The sequence below is a fragment of the Trichechus manatus genome, unplaced genomic scaffold (genome assembly GCF_000243295.1).
Source record: "Trichechus manatus latirostris isolate Lorelei unplaced genomic scaffold, TriManLat1.0 scaffold00029, whole genome shotgun sequence".
NCBI classification, from domain to species: Eukaryota; Metazoa; Chordata; class Mammalia; order Sirenia; family Trichechidae; genus Trichechus; species Trichechus manatus.
The window spans coordinates 2,058,079-2,075,006 of NW_004443965.1; the positions used below are offsets into that span (position 1 = coordinate 2,058,079).

The 16,928-nt window shown below is 39.6% G+C and overlaps 1 protein-coding gene across 4 annotated transcripts in view; it reads right to left on the reverse strand.

Moving 5' to 3' along the window:
- Nucleotides 1-16,928, reverse strand: part of MSH3 (mutS homolog 3) — a 202,069-nt gene that overhangs the window by 94,137 nt on the left and 91,004 nt on the right. For all 4 annotated transcript variants that reach the window (XM_023729462.1, XM_023729461.1, XM_023729463.1 and 1 more), the window contains exon 12: nt 14,575-14,684. In XM_023729462.1, the coding sequence (XP_023585230.1) occupies nt 14,575-14,684 (110 nt within the window). The remainder of the gene's footprint in view (nt 1-14,574; nt 14,685-16,928) is intronic.

Below are 16,928 nucleotides of genomic sequence, written 5' to 3' on the forward strand. Positions count from 1 at the left end.
CAACATACAGGAAAATCACACAGTACCAGGAATCATGGCCTAGCCAAACGGATACACACAATTTTTGGGGGACATAATTCAATCCACGACAGAATACATATGAATAAGAATGACTTCTAATTAAGTTTTTTGAAATAAAATAATCAACATACCTTAGTACTGTTCTTTAATTAGCAATAATAACAAGACCTCCCAAATAACTGTAATAAAACAATACGTCAGACCACCAGAATAGAGAATCTTATTTTAGTACAATCAGTGAGAGAGACTGGTGATTGTGACAGTTGATTTTACAACACTATATATTCTGAAAGGAACCCTGATGGTACAATGATTAAAGCGCTTGGCTGCCAACCAAAAGGTCGGCAGTTCAAACCTACCAGCTGCTCCACGGGAGAAAGACGTGGCAGTCCTTAAAGATTACAGCCTTGGAAACTCTATGGGGTAGTTCTACTCTGCCCTATAGGGTCACTATGAGTCAGAATAGAAATCGACTTGATGGCAACAGTTTTTTTTTAATTGTTGTTATATATTCCAAACAAATGGAAAGAAGACAGCTGAGTCATTTCATTACATACGGCAAAAAATAATGGACATGAAGTTCTGGGGATGATAAAGGGTCTTCTTTATCACCAAAGACCCAAGGACTAAATGTGGGTGTCACTGGATCCTTCACATTTGGAGATGAGCTGGGTGATGACGCTAGTATCTGTTATGTGTGGCTGTCACTCATAAACACAGTGTGTGACCTATAGCCATTGCCTTTGTAAGGAATGTCCTTACAATGGAGTTTGTACCTGCTGATGGCTATTTGTTGGAGATGTCTCTTTAATTCTAACATAAGATTATTCGGAGGGAAAAAAAACACTAAAATATAAACTGCTGAGGTAACTTTTGTTTTTGTTCTTTGTTCTATTTGTTACCAAAAGATTTGCTCTAAAGGCAGATGACACAAAAATGAGTACATTAGATTCAGATATTAACAACATACTCTGGTCATACACTATGGCTAAACCAACTACCTAACGAGCTTCCTGGTAGAAATATGACACATAGACCCTTTCCCAGGGTCTAATCATCATTACTTGGATGTACCTAGCTTTGTCTTTCACATACACCATTCATGTATTCATTCAATGAATAATTGCTGAGTGCTTACAAAATACAAACTGTAGAAGTTGGTAGATATAAAGGCTATACTTATTAGCAAGAGACCTTCTGCGTCCTTGTCCTCAAAAAGTTTAGTCTAGTGGAGGATATTTAAAACTTTTCAAAAAAAGAATTAATGATAGCAATGTTCCAGATTACAAGTAGGTTCCTAGTGCTATCGGAATACACAAGAGAAACATCTAACCCAATTTTAGGGACCAGGGACGTTTTCCTGGAGGAGCTATTACCTGAGTGGAGACCTATAAGACTAGTGGAAGATGGAAGGTGAAGATGTGAAAGTAGGTGCTAGAGAGGTAAGCAGGGACCTGGTCATGAGAGCAAGGCAGGCCATACAGGAGCCTGTTCTCTTTATTCTGAGAGCAATGGGAACCAACGGCTAATGGAACAGCATGAGAACAACGGCAGGAAGACCAGTTAGAAAGCTGTTTCAGTAATCCAGGGGTGTATCGTGGAAGGCTGGGGCTTGGGTAAAGGACATAGAAATGGAAAGAAGCACATAGCTTCAAGAGATATTAAGGAGGCAAAATTAATAGGAGTTGTGATTGATTAGATGAGGAAGGAGGATAAGAAGTAACTTCAGTCATTATACACTATGATGCCATCCACAAACATTAGACTTACAGCCTTACAGATGGTGAAAGAAAGCTTTTATTTTATTTATAAAATTATGTTTTAAAGAGTTATTCTGAATATTTACATTTTTGCAAATTTTAAATCATCCAACAGGCTGTCTTAGTCATCTAGCGCTGCTAAAACAGAAATACCACAAGTAGATGGCTTTAACAAAGAGAAATTTATTTTCTCACAGTTTAGGAGGCTAGAAGTCCGAACTCAGGGTGCCAGATCTAGGGGAAGGCTCTCTCTCTGTTGGCTCTGGGGGATGTTCCTTAATATCAATGTTCCCCTGGTCTAGGAGCTTCTCAGTGTAGGGATCCCAGGTCCAAAAGCTGCACTCTGCTCCTGGCACTAGTTTCTTGGTAGTATGAGGTCCCCATGTCTCTCTGCTCACTTGTCTCTTTTGTATCTCAAAAGAGATTGACTGGAGACACAATCTAATCTTGTAGATGGAGTCCTGCCTCATTAACATAACTGCGTCTAATCCTGCCCCATCAACTTCATAGAAGTAGGATTTACAACACATAGAAAATCACATCAGATGACAAAATGGCAGACAATCACACAATACTGAGAATCATGGCCTAGCCAAGTTGACACACATTTTTTTGGGGGATACAATTCAATCCATACCATTCCACTCCTTGGCCCCCCAAAATTCATGTCCTTCCCACGTGTAAAACACTTTTACCCCATCATATCATAGTAAAAGTCTTAAATTAACTCCAAGTCCAAAATCCAAAAATTCCTCTCCATCTGTGAAATCTAGAATACAAGTTATCTGCTTCCAAAGTACAATGGCGGAACAGGCACGAGCTAGACATTTCCATTACAAATGGGAAAAACTGGAGGGAAAGCAGGGATAAAAGGCACCATGCAAGTCAGCAGAAGACATTACATTAGCTCTCAAGGCTTGAAAATAATCCTCTGTTTTCTGAGACCATTTAGACAACGGCCCTGCCCTCCAGACTCTAGGTATTGGCCACACTCTCCGGATTCTGAGTGGGGGTCCCTTGGCCCTGGGCTTCAGCTCCACCTTCCAGGCCCGCCCACTGAACAGCAACTCTGCTCCCTTGAATTTGGGCGGCCCATTCTCCTAGTCCATCTGGGTGGTGACTCCACCCTCTGAGACCCCAGAGGTCGCGGCCCTGCCCTTTGAGACTGAGGCAGCTCTGCTTCCTGTGTTTCTTGTCTTTTCAGCTTCTGCTTCCCAGTTCCTTGGCCTCTTGGCCCCTTGGGCCTCATTGCCCTCATCTGCCCTGCTGGAACAAATGTTCCAAAGCTCTTTAGATCCACTGATTAAGTGTCTGGAAGCACCCTACTCCACTCATAAACTTCAGGCAGAAAGCACTCAGCTCTCTTGCTCCGTGGGTTGGCTCTACCACTGTCTTGAGCTGGTCTCCTGGTTCTGCTGGTACCATAACACAAGCTTTTAAGGAATTTTATTATTCTCATCCTAATGAAGCAATAAATTGCCAACAGACCACAATTCATCCCCTTCAAATATTAAATAGAAAAGTTTTCCTACAGCTACCCTCCATAATCAGTTTAGGCCACAAACCTGAGCCTACGAAAAAAAACATGAATATGATTTCTGCTTCTGGTAATGGTGGGAATAGGTACTTTCAGATCATCTCTACCGCTAATGACAATTTAAAAGCCAGATGAACCATAAAATTGCGTTCATAAAAGTATCAAAGAACAAAATTGTAAGGAATAACTATACCAAAATCGTAAAAAACGCATGAACCCTGGGGATTAATCCAGTGGTTAAAGTCACTTTTGCCCTGAGGAGCTATGCCAGAAGAAATTGCTGTGAAAATATACTGGCCTCAGAGTAAAGGTAAACTTGCAGTCTAGATTAGCACCATTTGAATGGACAAAAAAAAAAAAAAAACCTCAAGCAATGAACTTGAATTAAGATGGTCCCAGGCTGGTATAGTCTGGCAGAAAACCCACTGCCATCAAGTCAATTCTGACTTATAGTGACCTTATGGGACAGAGCAGAACTACCCCATAGAGTTTCCAAGGAGCGGCTGGTAGATTTGAACTGCCAACCTTTTGGTTGGCAGCCAAGCTCTTAACCACTGTGCCACCAGGGTGCCAGAAGCAAACAAAAATCCTCTCTGAAAGAAGATACCTTCATCCTAGCCCTCACATTACTCCTAAAAATAAATTTCCAAATAATATGAGATAATCAAGCACAAAAATAAACCAGAGAAACAAGAAACAACAGACAACAGAAACAGACACGCTAGAATGAAACAAAATAATAAAAAATATTCATTAAATCCAAAAGAAGTCACCAAAATAAAGGAAAAGAAACACAGATCAGGTGGGGAAATTAGAAAGCAAATAAGTTATGTAATTTTCCTTGTTTTACAAGTGATCTTCTTTGCTCTGGCTATTTGTAAGATTTTCTCTCTGATTCAGCATATTATAGTTTTACTGTGACTTAATTAAATGTGGATTTCTTGCTAGTTTTAATCATACTTTGGATTCATTGTGTTTTCTAAATCTAAGAACTCACATCTTTTGTGAATTATGAAAATTTCCATCCTTTATCATTTCCTTGAATATTGTCTCTCTTTCCACTCTAATTTTTTTCTTCTGAAAATCTAATGAGAATTATGTTAGACCATTTTAACTCTAGATTTGTTTTCCAATCTCCTATATTTTGTATCACACTGTCTCTCTGTGCTACATTCCAAATAATTTCTTCAGGTATTGCTTGCATTTCAGTTACTGAGTACAATTCTTGTTTAGCATCTGTATTGTTTCTAAAAGTTGTATATGGTTCTTTTTTAAATAAACCCGACCGTTTTGATATTATTTTTGTTCTGTGTTCATATTTTTAATTCTCTTTTGCACTTCCTTTAACTTGGTGGTTTGATACTGATCGTTGTAACTCCATTATCTAAAGGTCTTGGGATTCTAACAATTCTTGCAATCCCTGCTGACCTGCCCTCATGGAGATTTGTTTCCCCATGTCTTCTGTAATTATAATTTGTGAGCTTGGGGCAGTGTTTCCTCTTTAGGATTCCTAGGAGGTCTAGACTAGAGTAGCCCTGCAGGAAGGATTGTATTTGCTTCTGCTAGGTACCCTGGGGTACAATGGGAATGTTTTCAGTAAATTTCACAGCATGGAAACTGCCAGTCCACACAGACAGTATAAATTGAATTGCAAACCTGAGTGAGGATGAGCCTATGGGTAAGAACTCTTGGAAACTTTTTGCTGCTGCTGAGGCTAGGCCAAGACAAACATTATTTCTTTGTTGTCTCTCTTTTACTTAAGTTATAGTCCTTTGAGTGTCTCACATTACTATAGACTCTCTAACTTAAACAGACTCAAGGCCTTGTCTCCTATTTCCCATGAGGCAATAAAAATCCAAGCCTTTTGATTTCCAAGATCTGCAAAGGCCCAGACGGCAGCTGCACTCCACTTCCATTTTCAATCTGGTCCCTGACTTTTTCCCCCAAAGCTTTTTCCTCAAGTTTTTCCCTAGCTCAGCTAGGTCCTGCAAGATTGTTTTTTATACTTATCCAGCATATCTAGTTATTCTACATATGGAAGTTTTTGTTTTTTCAGTGATATTAAAGCCACATACTGCCTGAAAGTGAAGTCCTCCCATAGCTTTTTGAGGGCAAGTATTCTGCAAGTCCCCATTCATAAAGGCGTAACGGTAGAGAATGATAAAGCTGGAAGAGCCAAGGAGGAAACGATACGTAGCTCCTCCTCTTCATTCTTTCCTATATTCCTCCTCTTTAGCCCAAATGAAAAATGCCATTGATCGCTGATTATTTGAGCCAGTCTAGAGCTCACTAAAGCCCCTGATTATCATAGAACAAAAGGGCAGGCCAGCTAAAGGCTCGCAGATACATGCACCCAAAGAGATGCCAGGTAACCCACACCCACTGACAGTCAGGGCAGACCTGTTTTTAGATAAGAGACCTTTAGACTCATTTTTTTCTTGGCAGCGGCACTCCCTGTTTCTGCTCTCATTCACATAGCGAAGGCAAAGAGGCACAAAAATCCAATCCATCATGGCACTCAGTTACGTAACATTCTCCCTTCCCATTCATGAGCAGCACTGTGTCCCTTGGGCTGAGTAAAATCAGTCTCCACAGTGAACATTGTGTTGGTATGCTCATGGAATATAAGAAAACACAAAGAACAAGGAGGGCCCCCTAATGTAGTTAATTTCAAGAAGCTCCAGAGAGTTAAAAATGGCATTAGTTTCGTTGATATAAATGAAATATTAAGTGGAAAGAAAGATGTAACTTTCTATTACTTTGCCATTTAGGCCAGAGCTATGAATTAGAAATACAACCATTAATACTCTGAATGTATGGGTTTGCCAAAATAAAAACTACTTAATTAGTCAAGGAAATTAAATATCACTAAAATGTACTTAGTGCTTTAGAAAGTTACATGAAAATGTAGTCAAGGGCCTATTTCCTAACACCAACAATCTTTTTTCTTTCTTTTAATAATTTGTGTGATTTAAGTGCCAAGAATAAACTTAGAATGCTTAATTTTCTTAAGCAATTTTCTAACAATCTAATTTGGATTATAAAAGTATTCCTCATTTGCTCTAATTGTGGTAAGAGCTATACAGTGAGTAATAGGTAAATGTTTTATTTTAGGTCCAAAAGCTCCCACTACTTGTATGTCCTTCTCACTAGGAGAGATTATACCTTGACCAAAGTAGTTTAGAAGGTCCTTGGACACAGGAACAATGCCACGTTACTAAGACTAAATGACATAAAATTTTAAAAAACTTTATTATTAAGTGAAATAACGGAGGTACACAGCACTATGTATATGCCCCCACATAAAATACATACATACATATATATACACACACACACATATCCATATATGCTACACACACACACACACACACACACACACACACACACACAAACCAAATCCATTACCGTCCAGTTGATTCTGACTCAGAGCAACCCTACAGGACAGAGTACAACTGCCCCATGAGGTTTCCAAGGCTGTAATCTTTTATGGAAGCAGACTGCCACATCTTTCCCCCTTGGAGTGGCTGGTGGATTCGAACCACTGGCCTTTCAGTTAGTAGCCAAGCACTTAACCACTGTGCCACTAAGGCTCTTGACTCATACACACACACACACACACACACACACACACACACACACACGCACACGCACACACGCATGCACATACATGTGTGTGTGTATATATATGTATATATTCATATTTGTGTGTTTATTTTTTAAAACAGAAAGTTTCTGGTAGGATACACAAAGTAACAACTGTACATATACAGGAAAATCTGAGCAGATGTAGGGGCAGGGATGAGAGGGAAACATTTCATGTATATTTTTTCATATTTTTAAATTTTTGTACTATGTGAAAATATTACCTATTCAAAAATTTAAATAAATTTTTTAAATGCTAAACTAAGTGCAAGAGAGTCTAAACAACAGTAGTAAAGGTAAAGAAAGGGTGGTAGATACTCGCTAAACCCATTTACTTCTTCCCAGGCAAACAGCCAGATCACATTAGTTAGCCTCCTCTGCAGTTAGGTGTGACCACTGGAATGAGTTCCAGCCAATGAGATCTGAGCTGAAGTGGTATGTGCCATTTCAAGACTTGTCTCATAAAAGCTAAAAACACATATCCTCCCTGCTCTTTCCTCTCCCACTACTTGCATGTCAATGCCCAGGATGACCTTGGAAGCCATATGTTTAAGACTAAGGAGACTATGGAGTTGCTAAATGCTGCTGTGATGAGTCAACTGACCCCCAACCTGGAAAGGCCATAGATTGTTTATGCAAAGAAAAAAAAGGAAGAAATTAACCTCTACTCTTGTTACAGCCTTTAAACGTTTTGGGGTCTTTTTGCTAGCCGTTAGCTTCCCTAACCTGTGCATTATTTTTATTGTTATCAAACATGCTAACATTTACTTATAGTCAATTAGAACATGACGTTAAGTTTCCTAAATTCCCAGGACCTGCTCAAGTTCAGAGCATTAAATTTACGAGAAAGGTTGTGATCCAAACCCAACCACATACAATGACGGGGGTTCAACTGTTAACCATGTGTCATCCTGAGGAGGGACTCAAACAAGATTCTTACCCGCTCATCAATAGTCCTTTCAAATTCTGCTTACAATCTTGACTGTAGCTACAGGCTAGTACCCGATGCAGAGAAGAACTGACCAGGACAGATCCTGGACAACTGATACTCTAAAGGACACAGCTTTCCTCCTCACACCTTTAGAAGCTTCCAGCTGAGTCATCTTATGACTGTTTTCCCAGCTTTCAAAAACAAGATTTGGTAGAAAAACAGAGGCTCTTAAGTGTAACATGGGCTTTCTAGACAGATGCCTGGGTTTGAATCTCACGTTCACTTGATTATGATGGTGGTGAAGGTGCTGTAGCAGTATCATTAAAATATGTGTGTAGGTCCCCGGGTAGCACAAACAGTTTTCACTTGGCCGCTAACTAAAAGTTTGGCATTTTGAACCCACCCAACAGTGCCATGAAAGAAAGTCCTGGAGATCTTCTTCCATAAAGATTACAGTCAAGAACACCTTATGGAGCTCAGTTCTACTCTGTAACATGTGGGGTCACCATGAGTCGGAATCGACTAGACAGCAACGGGTTTGGGTTTTCTTTTTTTTTTGTATTACATTTTATATATAATTATTTGTTTAAAAAAATAAAAGTTGCAAATACACACTGAATACTACCTCCACCTGTTTCCTTTCCCAGACATAACCATTATCCTGAGGTTAGCAAATACCCTTTCTACTTCCTGTTTTCTTATGTTCATCACTTACGTCTGAACCCCTAAACAACAGACGGTTTCACTGTGTATTACAAAATTTAGATAAGCAGTATCATGCTCTATGTATTCTTTTATGACATTGTGACATTTTTTAAAAGATTTTTTCATGTTGATACACACAGACTTGAATCATTAGTTTAACCGCTGCATAATATTCAAATATGACTAGATTTTTTTTTCCCATTCAGCTACGGATAACTACGTGGCTTCCAATATTTTGGTATCATAAAGACCACAGCTATTTTCTCAACCACCTAGTTGATACTAGGAACCACACAAATCATTCACATACATTGTCAACTGGTCCTCATAACAACAGGATGAGGTAGGTATTGCAATTCCCATTTTACAGGTGAAGAAACTGAAGTGTATAAAAGTTCATACTCTGTCCAAAGTGATACAACTGAGTAAGGGAATCAACTTAAACTGAGCTCTGATTAATCCCTAAACTGCTTTCAGATAGGCCCCTATGGATTGGGTTGGGTGACCTTAGATAATTAACCTGTTTGAGTCTCAGTTTTTCTATCTATCAAAGAGAAGCAATAACTATCTCAGAAGATAGCTGAAATAATTAATAACAATAATACAGATCCAAGGAGCAGCTGTTTTTCTACCAAGTCTTGTTTTAGAAAGCTGGGAAAATAGTCATAAGATGACTCAAACTGCTGACCTTCTGGTTAGGAGCCAAGCTCTTAATCACTCAAATCTGCTGCAAAAGACCTCTTTAAAGTGTTAAAAAGAAAAAGATGTCACTTTGAGGACTAAGGTGCACCTGACCCAAACCATGGTCTTTTCAACCGCCTCATATGCATGTGAAAGCTAGACAATGAGTAAGGAAGATCGAAGAACTGATGCCTTTGAATTATGGTGTTGGTAAAGAATACTGAATATACCATGGACTGTCAGAAGAATGAACAAATCTCTCTTGGAAGAAGTACAGCCAGAATGCTCCTTAGAAACAAGGATGGCAAGACTTCAACTCACATATTTTAGACATGTTATCAGGAGGGATCAGTCCCTGGAGGAGAAAGGACATCACGCCTGGTAAAGGAGAGGGTCAGCAAAAAAGAGGAAGACTCTCAACAAGATGTTGTGGCTAAAACACAGCAATAATTGTGAAGATGGCACAGGACCGGTCAGTATTTCGTTCGGTTGTACATAGGGTTGCTATGAGTCAGAATCAACTGGACAGCACCTAACAACAACACTGAATTTTGAATACTTTCTTCTATGACAACTGAATAGCCTTGGAAATTAATTATTTTGCTTAAAACATCATTATAGAGATGTATCTCATACTTTTCACAGTTTGTTTTGTTTTTTTTCTATCGATATTTACTAGCAGAAAGGCGTTTTGACAAAACCAATAAAGTACATGTGGTATATATATAAAAGATTGACAAGACCATATCAACTAAAAGAAGTAAAAGCAATTAAAAATGGAACCTCAAACAAATGAACTCAATATAATTTATTTAATTTTAAAAGGCCTTAGGACCAATTGCTTGGCAATGTGACCTTCGTTTATAAGAAGCCACAGAGCTATAGACTTAAGAATTTTCTTGCCTAAAATTAGTAGAATTGATAATAAGCACAGGTCACAACACATAAGAAAGCATAACCTATTTACACAAAGCAATGTATAAAGGAAAGTAATCTCAATAATCTAAGTGAATTTATTTAATCAGTGAATAAGTCTTGGGTAAACACCATTTATACTTTCTAAAAGTCACTAGTAAAATTCTGCACCAAAGAGGCCATTTTATAGAATAAAAGGTGGTGGGAGATGAAAAATCCTCTGAAACTTGAAGCACTTTAGAACTAGATATATAAATCTTGTGACTACCCTGAGAACTAGAATAAAAAAGAGAAAGTGAATCTTAAGAGATTTAAGAGAATTCATGGATGACTGACAAATAATGGGCTCTTAGAGAACTTGGGGAGATCTGCCTTATTTCACTAAATCCCCTTGTCACCCATTACTTGTTCCATGATCTCACTAGAGAAGAAAACCAGGTCCTAAATTAAGCTTTGGCTGTCAATGCCAGGGACAGAATATCAGACTGGATGGACCACTGATGTGATTAGTATGGCACTTCTTATGTGCAAAAAAAACCCCAAAAAAACCAACAATAAATACATAGCTGAGTCATTGACTAAACACCTGAAGATTTTTTCTAGGTATTTGTTTGGAATAGGCTGCAAATGCCATTAAGATTTAACTGAAATTATTTTGCAGTGGATTTTAATGGACTAGGGGGACAAAAGTTTAAGAAATATGAACTAAAATGAAAAGGGAAAAGAAAAATATTCTGTTTGTTTTTGCCTAATTTACGTGATAGGCCAGTCTAAAGTTTAGCATCAGTGTCTAAGGCATGGTAAGGCGTGGCACATTCTCTATCAGCCTTTCATGTAAAATAGGATCCCAAGGAGATGTGATTCAGCCCCAAAAATGCATATAACATGGTCTACTGAATTTATCTCAAATTAATCCTGCTTAAACAGAATAAAGGAAATTTAACATCAGAAATGAAAATTGAAATTTACATGATAAAGTCCACTAATGAGCCTATTTCTATTGAATATTTCAACCAAGCAAAAAATGGTCAGAATTGCCATCGATGTTTAGGAAGATATCTTTCCATCAGCCAGAATGCTATACCCCTTTTTGCAGTCCACAGACTGTCTGCAGAAAGTTGTATTGTCTGCTTTTGTTCCACAGAGTACAAAGTACCTATATTTTATTTGAATATTGAACTAAAGTAGATAATTCCATTTAAAGAATTTCTTCTTTACCTAGCAGTTTCCCATATCCTAGGGTCTTTATGGTCAAGAAAGAAAAATGGAACAACCTGCTAGATACCAAAGTGATTCAGTAATCATCATCATCCTCATCAAAACAGGGTCTTAAAGCTTGTTACTAACATTAACAACATCTGCTATCATTTATTGACTATTACTAAGCACAGAGTAAAACGGAGCTGATAATAAACCCGTTGCTGACAAGTCGATTCCAACTCATGGCAACCCCGTGTGTTTCAGAGTAGAACTGCACTCCATAGGATCGTCAATGACTGTGATCTTTAGGAAGTAGATCGCCAGGTCCTTCTTCCCAGGTGCCTCTGGGTAGATTTGAACCACGAACTTTTTGGTTAGTAGCCAAGGGCTTAACCATTTGCACCACCCAGAAGCTAATAATGGCATCTACTTAATGAGGCTGGTGTGTGGTTTAGAAGAGATAATGCATGTAAAGCACCTAAGTATAGTGCCTGGTATGTAGCAAAGAACTCAAAAGTGGTAGTTAGTACTGTTGTCTCATTTTATTCCTGACAGGAACTTCAAAGGTGAGAACACTGAGGCTTAGCATGATTGACTCACTCAAGTGACAGAGCAGACGCACAGTATTCCCCTTCACCACCACACCATACTCTCTGTCTATCCACATGGGTGGCTGATCAGAACAAAGGTTAAGTGTCCACTTGAGCTCCAGAGTCAATGCTGGTTTTAAACCTGGGCTCTACCTCTACTGTGAAACACTGAGCAAGTTATTTAAACCTCTCAGAATCTGTTTCCTCATCTCAAGGACCTACCTCAGAGGGTTACAGGCAGTCCCCAGGTTACGAAGGAGATTAGTTCCTAGCTATGCCTTTAAGTTGAACTTGTAGGGAAGTCAGAACAGGTACATATGTTTCTTATTTAGACTTACGTTAGTGCAAGGAAAGGCTCGAAGCTGTTTCAATGATTTAAGAGCTGCACGTGCAGCAAGTGAAGGAGATTGTGATCAAGAATTTGTTGTGAGTAGGGGTTGGAGTTGGTTCAATCCTTTCAAAGTGAGGGCAAATTTACATAACATTAAAGGGCAAGTACAAGTTGTTCCTAAGTCTGCTGTTCATAGTCCAGCGACTGCTTGTATTTTCAGTCTTAAATACTGGTGCATAGCAGAGCTCAATAATAATAGCATTTATTCATTCAGAAAACATTAACTGAGCTCCTATTAAGTGCTACACAACTGTTCTAAGTCAGAGTCCCCAAACTTGTCTGCATGCCAGAATCAGTTGAGGAACTTTCAAAAATTCCGAAGCCCAGGCCACACTCCAGACCAGTTACACCACAACCTCTGGGAGTTGGGCACAGGCATCAGTAGTTTGTGAAGCTCCCAGGGGATTCCAATACGTAGACGAGATTGGAAACCACTGTGTTTTAGGGTCTAGACTCAGCTACTTCCCCTCAAAGACTTCCTAGTTTATTGAGTCTACTTTCCCAAGTCTCACATTTGAAACCTCTTTCAGAGTCTTACTGTTATGGATTTGGCTCAGGTGCTCAGCAGCGATCCAGAAACTTGCTAACTTGTCCCCCAACTGCCTGGCCCTGCCTACATGCAAGCCCAGGTCTGGTATCACTCCCACACTCAGAATCACTGAATTAACTTCCTCTGGCTACCAATTCCTCAGCCTAGCCTTCAAGGCCCTACCCATCTACAAAAGACCCTGACCCATCTCTCCAGAACCCCTCTTCCCTACTCCTTTATGCAACTGATGACCCAAACTAATAGGATTCCTCATTTTCTTAGATACATCCCATGTCTTCCAATCTGCACGCAGGCTCATTCTTGGGGACAAAGAAAAAATTCTCAGAACTCTAGATATTCTGTCGTCAGATACTTAATAAAATTTTCCCCCATTTAAAATTATGTTCCTATAAACCACGGTAACCTTGGGAAATGTAGTTCCTTAAGGAGACTGGCCTACTTTTAATTTCACGATTTTGTATAATTTTCAGATTAAACACACAAAAAGTAATTCCTTTTAATTTGGCATTGATTAAGGGTAATGGGGAGCCCTGGTGGCACAATGGTTAACAGCTGGGCTGCTAACCAAAAGGTTGGCAGTTCAAATCCACTAGCCGATCCTTGGAAACCCTATGGGGACAGTTCTACTCTGTCCTACAGGGTCACTATGAGTCGGAACCGACTCAACAGCACATAACAACAACAACAAGGGTAATGGTTGTACAACTAATTAATGTAATTGATATCACTAGGCAGTACACCTGAAAAAGGTTGAATTGGCAAATGTTGTGATATATATACATTTTTACAAAAAAAAAAGAGAGCCACTGTTGAGGTTGCTTAGATACAGTCGAACACCAGATTTGTTTTCTTGGTTTGGACGTTCACTGTCATAGTTTTAAGGGACATCCCAATCAATTGGCCTAATACAGTTTCTCAGTACTTCCATTCTACCTCCCAGTTCATAAGGTAGTGCTTAGGGTCTTAAAAGCTAGCAAGTGGCCATCTAAGGTACAACCAATCTCCATTAACCTGGAGCAACAGAGGAAAAAGAAGAGTCAGGAATTGGAGGAGGAAACAGATTGCTGTCTGATTACCTCCAGGAATGACTGCTTCCTTTGCCATGAGACAAGAACTGGATGGTGCCCAACTATCATTACTGATCATTTTGATCAAAGGTTCTATAGAAGAATCTTGTTCAAAAGGGGGAAGAACGCAAAACAGAATTTCAAATTCTCAATGGAAGTCAGAGTTTCTGGGGCCACTGAGGCTAGATAAACCCCCAAAACTATCACCCTGAGATAATCTTTAAACTTTAAACCTTAAACCAAACCTATCCCCTGAAGTCTTCTTTGAACCAAACAACAACTTTATAAGTTAAGTACATCTACCTTGAGCATTGTGCTCTTTTAAAGAATTATCTATGTAAGATCAAATTGACAACAGCAACTCGAAAGGATAAATGAGAAGCTTGGGGAGCAGTGAATCTAAGTCAATGGTAGTAGAACAATTCAGACAAAGATGGTGAGAACGTCTGCACAACTTGAAGAATGTAATCAATGTCAATGAGTTCTACATGTAGAAATTGTTTAAAATTGTGTATGACTATATTTTCACCAAAATAAAAAAAAGTTTAATTAACAAAGAAAAAAAAAGGAATTCCTTTTACCGTAACTTAAGGAGTGGCTGCGTCACCCACTTCTTTAACTTCCGCTTCCCAAATGAAGTTTTAGTATGGTCTAAAACCCAAAGTAAACTTCCGTGGGTTTTCCTATCAGTCTAGAAAGATCAGAAAACAAGTTTCATTAACTACACAATTATATTTGTACCAAATGGCTAATTGTTCATGTGCCCTAATTATTCCATATACCCCAATTTAAATGTATTATAAATGCTTAAAGTGTGGCTCATCACAGGTGTTCATTCAATGCATGAGGAATGAATGAATACAAATACACACACAATAAAGTATTGATGTTTTGCACACAAAAGGGATAGTCTGTGTAGATTTTTGGTTAACAAAGAATAAATTATTCTTAAGCCTCTTTTGAAATACATGCTTATCCTAAGCATCTTAAAAACATATAATCTGTATACTTTCCTGTCTTGAAAAGTACAGTGTGGTGAAGATAATTTTTCTTTGGCAATTCAGACCTTCTACTATCTCAGAGCTACCATTTTAAAGACTGATGCTCTCACAGTAACAATGAACAAGCAGAAGGTACTGGAGATAGAGATGAACAATCACACTGCACTCTAGGAATTCACCCTAGAAGTGTTTTATTTTAGTCTGTTTTATTAAATCCCTAGTAAAAGTTTACTACGTATGCTTTACCACATAAAAGTTGAGCTCTAAAAAAGTTTACATGTAACTAGAAATTATAGTTAATTTTAACCGAGGTTTCCATATATTACAGAAAGCCTACTTAAAGGTTACTTTGAAACACAAAATAGCAGTGTCCATCTGAGTTGGGATTTTTGTTTTGAACTTTTTCCTTTTCCTTCAAATCAGTGAGCAAGTACTTACAGAAACTTCCTATGTGCTCAGTGCCGGGGACTTACATTCAAGTCTCTCAGGGGACTTACATTCAAGTTTGAGAGAAAAGACTCATAATTAGGACAGAACACCACCTGGCAGGAATCAGCTATCAAACAAGTGGCATAAGCTCCCCAAGCCTTAAGAGCTCAAAGCAGAGCACACGCAAAAGCGACAGTGGTCACCGAGGCTCCTCTGAGGATGGACAGGCAGAGCCGACTGATAATGGCAGACCATCAGCAATAGCACCACATGTGTTTGGGGCAAGAGCCCAACTGGCCTGACTGGAGTAAAGGGTCCCATGAGGAGGATCAAACCAAAACCAAACCCACTGCTTGTCAAGTCAATTCCAACTCATAACAACCCTATAGGACAGAGCAGAATTGCCCCATAGGGTTTCCAAGGCCATAAATCTTTAAGGAAGCAGACTGCCACATCTTCCTCCTGCGGAGCGGCTCGTAGGTTCGAACTACCAACCTTTCGGTTAGAAGTTGAGTGCTTAACCACTGTGCCACCAGTGGTTAAGAAGGGTGAGAAGGATAGTGGAGGGGAATCATTCTCCTGACATCATTCAAGAAGCAGGCTTAGACACAGGGAAAAGTGGGAGAGATACTGGATAACTCATTTTCTCAGACATATCCAATGTCCTAATATAAATTTGCTCTCCTTGGTACCCAACCCCCCCCATCATCCTTTTCCACTGCGCCATGAAAAGGAAGGCCAGAGGACTTCTGGCAAAATGGCGTTGTAGGCAGAAACACCACGCCATCCCTCCACAAGAAAAATCCAAAAAACTAAGCCGAACAGAGAAAACAACAATCCTGAAACCCTAAAACATCAAATGAAGATATAAAGAACTCAGTCAAGCACCAAATGGAGTGAGAAAACTAACAGAGAACGGACAGCGAGGACAGATTCATGCAGAGGTCCCCTAACAGCTAACGCAGCGTGGATCCGACATCTTGGACTCCTATCGGAGACCAGCAAACAGGGGGTACAAGAAAGCAGCTTCATGGAGCTTCCAGAGGGAGACAAAACAACTGGTAATTTGCAATATACTCTTTCCCACCCCCCACCCTTCTTCACCCCAAATTGGCCTCCTCTGCTTCCCGCGGACACAATCTCTTGTCCGAGAAGGACCAGCTGCTTGGATTCCACCCACCTGAACTGGCTGGCTCTCTGAGTGCCATTTGTTGGCTGCTGGTGTTGCTTTTTTCCGCTTCTTTTGATTTCTTCCTTACCTCTCACCACCTCCCCTTCCATTCACTCAAACACCTGGCTCCATGTGCCATCTTTGCTTCTTCCTGAGGTGCTGCGGAGCTCCAGTAATTTGTGATATACGCTTTCCCACCCCCTACCCTTCTTCACCCATACTTGGCCTCTTCTGTTTTCTGTGGACACAGTCTCTTGGCTGGGAAGCACCAGCTGCTTGGATTCCACCCACCCAAACGGGCCGGCTCTCTGAGTGCCATTTGTTGGCTGCTGGT